The 5680-nt window shown below is 47.9% G+C and overlaps 1 protein-coding gene across 1 annotated transcript; it reads right to left on the bottom strand.

Annotated features, from left to right (window-relative positions):
- Positions 1 to 2899: 2899 nt before the first annotated feature.
- On the bottom strand, positions 2900 to 4924 carry LOC101760629 (putrescine hydroxycinnamoyltransferase). The gene has a single exon (XM_004957465.2). The coding sequence runs from the start codon at positions 4703 to 4705 to the stop codon at positions 3374 to 3376; it is 1332 nt and encodes a 443-aa protein (XP_004957522.1). The 5' UTR covers positions 4706 to 4924; the 3' UTR covers positions 2900 to 3373.
- Between the last annotated feature and the right edge of the window lie 756 nt (positions 4925 to 5680).

The raw sequence follows: 5680 nt of genomic DNA, 5'->3' as shown, positions 1-5680 counted from the left end.
CAAGGGATCGACTCGAATCTCCTGCTTTTGTGTGCTGTACCACTTTAGGAAGAAAACGAAAAAAAAGAGTTTTACTATTTATCTGTCCAGAGATTTTTGGAGAGAATCTGTCGAATTTTTTTTTGATGTTGCAAATGTCGTCATTTAATGTTGCAAATATTGTTCTTCGATGTTTTAAAATATTTTGTGATTTTAGGGGAGAAAATGTGATAGATTCTACTGATGTTACTTATGCTATTTACTATATTTCAATGTATTGATGTTTCAGTCATATGCAACATGGAAGAATAACATCTGCAACATCGAAGAACAACATATGCAACGTAAAAAATTCAACAGATTTTCACCTAAAAATCTGACATAAAAAAAAAGAAAGAAAGAAGAAGTGACGCGCGAGCTCGTGCCTTTCCACCGCGCCTGCCTTTTCCTTTTCCAGCATCGTCGCGGCAGGCCCGGATCACAGAGGACATGCACGCTCTCGACGACCTGTCATCTACCACGCCAAGAGGCAATAGCTCTCTCACGTGGCCCGTCTCTGTTCGCGGGTTTACCGTCGCTGATTCCCTTTAACTTTGGCCCGTCTCTGTTCGCCGGTTAACAATAATAATGCGGATGCGGCGATGGTTGCCTAGGGCTTGTTCTTGACAGGGAATGTTCTGGGCACACCTAACAGGCTAGCAAGTACTACTGTAGCTAGCTAGGCTAAGTTCAAATCCCCACTCCCGCTCTTCTGTTCCCTGCAAGATTGGTTAGTGGTTAGAACCGTCCTTGTTCCTCCGTCCTCTAGCACTGTCTCTCGTGGTGTTTGGTAGAATGACAGTACAGTGCAATCTTTGTTACTTTGCATTGATTCGATGCCCACACTATTACTCCTAGCTAGATAGTCGTCTCTACCTACAACTGTCTTTACTACAACAATCATCTAAAGTACATATTCCCATCATCCCATGTATACAATCTTATTATTCCTAATTAGAGGCTCCTATATGGACACTCTAAAAAAAAGAGAGAAATCCTACAAATTCTCAAAAAAAGCAAAATATCCGGCCATCAATCGGTGGACTCAAATCATCATAGCCATTGGATCTATTGTATTTTCTAAAAAATTACCCACCTATGCCATTATGAAAATAGCTTAAAGTAACCCCTAAATCTATATCTAAATTACCCACCTCTGCCATAATATAAAATTAATTAAAGTAACCCCCTATTCTTCATCAAAATTACCCACATATGCCATTATAAACAATATTTAGAAGAACCCCCTAAATTTGCAACTAAACTGCCCACCACTAATACTTAAAAAACTTAAAGTAACCCCTTAATTTGCATCTATATTACCCATATATGCTATTATTAAAAATAACATGAGGTAACCTTACATTTGAATCCAAATCACTTTAATTAAAAATATACAACAATATATGATTCTAAATCGTCTATTTCTTACACTATTGATATATGATATAAAAATTAAGGTATATATGCATTATGTTTGTCACCATTTATAAAGATATAGAGGAAGTGATGTGTATATAGATTTCTATATTAAAATTGTAGCTCAAATTTAGGGTCCATTAAATAAATTCAAGTGCATAAGTTAAACATTATAAATATGGATGAAAATATTATAGAGTAATTGCTCATTAAAGTATATCACAATTGGATGAAGATAACAAGTATATATCTATATAAGTATTGTGTTCATGGTAGCTCATGGTAATAGTTTTATAGCAATATGGTCTCATTTTTTTTATTGGAGACTCCGCATTAGTTCCCAGGAGACACGCTAGAAAAAAAGACAAATCCTAGAAATTCTCACAAAAATAAAAAATATCAAACATCAATCCTATAAACTCTAATAATCATATTCTTTAATCTGCATATTTTCTAAAAAGTTACCTACCACTATCATTATGAAAATATTAAAAAATAAACTCTAAACCTATATCTAAATTACCGAGCTTGGTCATTATAAAAATAATCTAAAGTAACCCCATAATCTTCGTCCAATTTACTCATACATAAAGCATAACTTAAAATGCTATTATAAATTTGTATCTAAATTACCCAAATAACCTAAAGTAAACACCTAAATTTTAATATAATTATCTTCGTGTGCCTCATACAAAAATGTTCAAAAGTAAACTAATATATGATTCTAAATTACCTATTATGTCATTGTTAATACAGAAATACTAAGTTAAAGTATATACACATGACAAGTGTCACCATTTAGACCATTTATACATGTATGTGAGAAATTGATGAAAAATATTATTTTTTCATGCACATAATGTATGGAGGTGTGATACAAAATGAAAAAAAAAGTGTGAATGTAGATGAAAAGGTGTATAGAGTAATTACTAACTTAAAAATCAATCACAACTGGACAAAAATAAATACATATCTATATAAGTATTATGTTGAAGTATTGAAAAAATGAGTGAAAAAATGAGAGAGTAGTAGGTAAACAATTTTGATTATTAGCTAGGAATTTAATTTCTAAATAATTTTCAAATACAATAATTTTTAAAAACTTTAGCCCGGACTAGCATAAGCTAATAAACGTAGTACATCTGTACTAGATTCTCTGTTGTTTACGATGATGCAGGAAGGGACCTATACGCGGGGTTCCCTTTTTAAACAAGAGCTGGTAGGAACTGGTTCAGAGACGATCTCGGGCCGGGCCCCATCCCGTAGAAGAGATCGCAAGCCAACATCCGCAGGATGTCTTGTCCATGGCCACGCCAAATGCAAAGTCAGCACTGCTCGGCACCTACTCCGGCTACTCTAGATTCCTACCTGGTCGCATCTGGACCGTAACAGAAACAAAACGGAACGTACGCGACTGACAATAATGCATCGAAGCAGATATATCTACCACAGGAGAACAACAGGAATTAATGGGCACAAAATTAGAAGGCTGACAGGAATCTGTCATACCTTATCGCGCACCCTGGTATCATATATACTGTCATACCTAGAACCAACAACACCAGGAAAATCATATATACTCTCCTGGTAGCTGTTCTCAAAAGGTTCAAGAGTATAGATCAGTGCAGACTTCGTACAAGACCAAAAAAAGAAGATAAATTAGGTTTTACAAATCCCAGGAAAATAAAGCCACCCACAACTACTAACTTCTAGCTAGCAGCACTATAACTCTGCACGTGCATATGCATGCACGTAGTATGGCACGTAGTATGGGAATAATGGAAATACGGGTGCATCAGTGCATACATATGGAAATACGGTGTACGGTGAGAATAAGCAACGCCTGCATGCACGCATGCAAAAGCAGTATAATGAGGCAGCTCCAATCTAGTGCTCGGCCGGCGGCATGCACTAGATGATGGAATGGAAGCAGCTACTACTCCATGGAGTAGGCGCACTGCTTGAAGGCCTCGAGGTTGTGCTCGAACACGGGCACGAAGGCGTCGACGCTGCCGTCGCCCAGGTAGGACGGCACGAGGAACAGCATCCCCTCCGTGGGGAAGTAGGAAGGCATGAAGTAGCTCGGGCACCCGCCGCCGAAGTCCAGGTCGTAGAACGGGAACGTCAGCCAGCTGTCCACCTCCAGGTCCGGGCACAGCACGTCCTTGAGCACTGCCGTCGCCTCCAGCCCTTCCTTCTCCACGGCTCCCGAGCTCGCGAAGTCCACGAACGACCGGAAGTAGGCGCCGTCCACCCGCGCCACCGCGTCGTGGATCGCCTGCGCCGCGTGCCGCAGCGGCCGGTTCAGGAGGTCCCCCACCGTGGCGCGCGGGAACGCCCACAGGACCAGGTTCCCGAAGTACCCCGGCGGCGCGGCGAGGCGCGGCCGCCCGTCGACGGAGATGCGGATGGTCGAGGTCTGCAGCGGGTTACCGAGCCCCCGCGCCCGCGTCATGGTGCGCCACACGTGGGCGAGGATGGTCTCGAACCGACTGAAGGGCCGGCCCCGGCCCTCCGACGCCTTGGCGCGGAGCCCCGCCACGAAGTCCTTGGTGAAGTGCGCCTTGTGGATCACGATGCTGCTGTGCTGCTGGGCCGCCTCGCCGTGGCCGTGGCCGTGTCCCGACGCCGGCGCCGTCGTCGACGCGGGGCGGTAGTACTCGACGCCGCGGTGCTCGAACTCGACGCGCGGCGGGTCCCGCGGCGGGAAGAGGTCCGGGTGGTGCACCGGCGGCGGGTGGCCGATGGGGAGCCCCCGCGCGGCGCGTCCCCAGGCGACGAGGAAGTCGCTGGTGGCGTGGCCGTCCGCGACGGCGTGGTTGGCGGTGAAGCCCACGGCGAGGGAGCCGCACGCGAACCGGGTGAGCTGCACCTGAACCACCTCGGAGATCTCGCCCTCCAGGTCCGGGTGCAGCCGCAGCACGGCCGGGGACGGCTTGGTGGGCGCGATGTCGGCAAGGTGCGCGTCCACGGACGCCTCCACGAACCGCGCGCCGTGGTCGTTGAGCAGCACGCCGGGGGCGCCGTCGGGGCCCGCGCGGACCTGTCCCGCGAAGAGGCGGTACGCGCCCAGCACCGCGGCTAGGCCGCGCTCGATGTCGGCCGTGGAGGGCCCCGGCGGCGAGAAGGCGTAGATGATGGCCATCTGGATGTGGTACGTGGCCTTGTCGAACACCGACGACGGCACGTGCTCCGTGGTGTCCGGCCGCGGCGCGCCCGCCGGGTAGGACGGCCGCACGAGCTTGGAGCTCAGCACCTTCACCTCCATGCCGTATCGCGAGATCGATCGATCGACCACTACCGGTAACGTTTGTTTGTTCACGTGCTCGCTCACTCACCTCCGATAATCGAGGAGTGATTGAAGTGAAAATCTGCTAGGCTTGCGTGATATCTAGGACTAGACGGTAGAGTAAGGAACTAGAGCGTGCAGGGCTTTTGTTGTCTGCTTGCAAGTTGCAACTGCAGATTTGTTCTGCTGCTCGCCCAGCACACACCGTCCTGCTCAGCCCGGCGGCGCGCTCGCGCTATAAATAAGCAGCGCGCGCACGGGAGTAGGTGGGGGACTCCCGGCGGTGAACAGGCAAGGGATCGACGTCGACGACCACCGCTAGCTTCACCCTTCCGTTCCGTGTCACTGTCGCCCTAACCCCGGATGGATGTTATCATATCGACCGGTGGGGACTCGTTCGGCGACGTTCATTGGGTGCAAATCTACTTGACATGGCAATTGCAATTTTCGTGTGCACGTCACCAACCAATTCGTCTCCCTCTGCGTTTTCATCCTGCACACGGGCAGGAACTATTCACGCAGCGCGTGACTTCCCTTTGACATTTTCTGCACACGCGACCGCCTGCCAAGAACAAGCACACTGTCTTCACTCCGTCACGCGCTGCGTCAGCATCGATGGGCACAAGTGAACTCCTTTTTTTTTGGGACAACAATTTTGAAAATTGATCCTTTTGCCGTCTAGAGATCGAGCAGCACAAAATTATCCATCCTAGTCCGGACTCCGGACCATATGTCCACAGTACAGCCGCAGCTGTGAGCCTGTGGCTGTGAGGATGAGCGAGATCGACGTGTCCACGTTTTGCTATACAGAGACGTGTTGAGAAAAACCAGATCCTGCGCGGCTGCCCCGGCGGCCAACGCGCCACCATTTTTGACGACTAACCGGCGGCCGGCGCGGTGCCGCGCGGCCGCGGCGCACGGCGCGCACGCGGACGAGCAGCCGCTGCCCGCCTG

This window comes from Setaria italica, chromosome II (assembly GCF_000263155.2).
Source record: "Setaria italica strain Yugu1 chromosome II, Setaria_italica_v2.0, whole genome shotgun sequence".
Classification (NCBI taxonomy): Eukaryota; Viridiplantae; Streptophyta; class Magnoliopsida; order Poales; family Poaceae; genus Setaria; species Setaria italica.
Note: the sequence above shows the minus strand (reverse complement) of the source record. Positions and strands in the feature narration are given on the sequence as shown.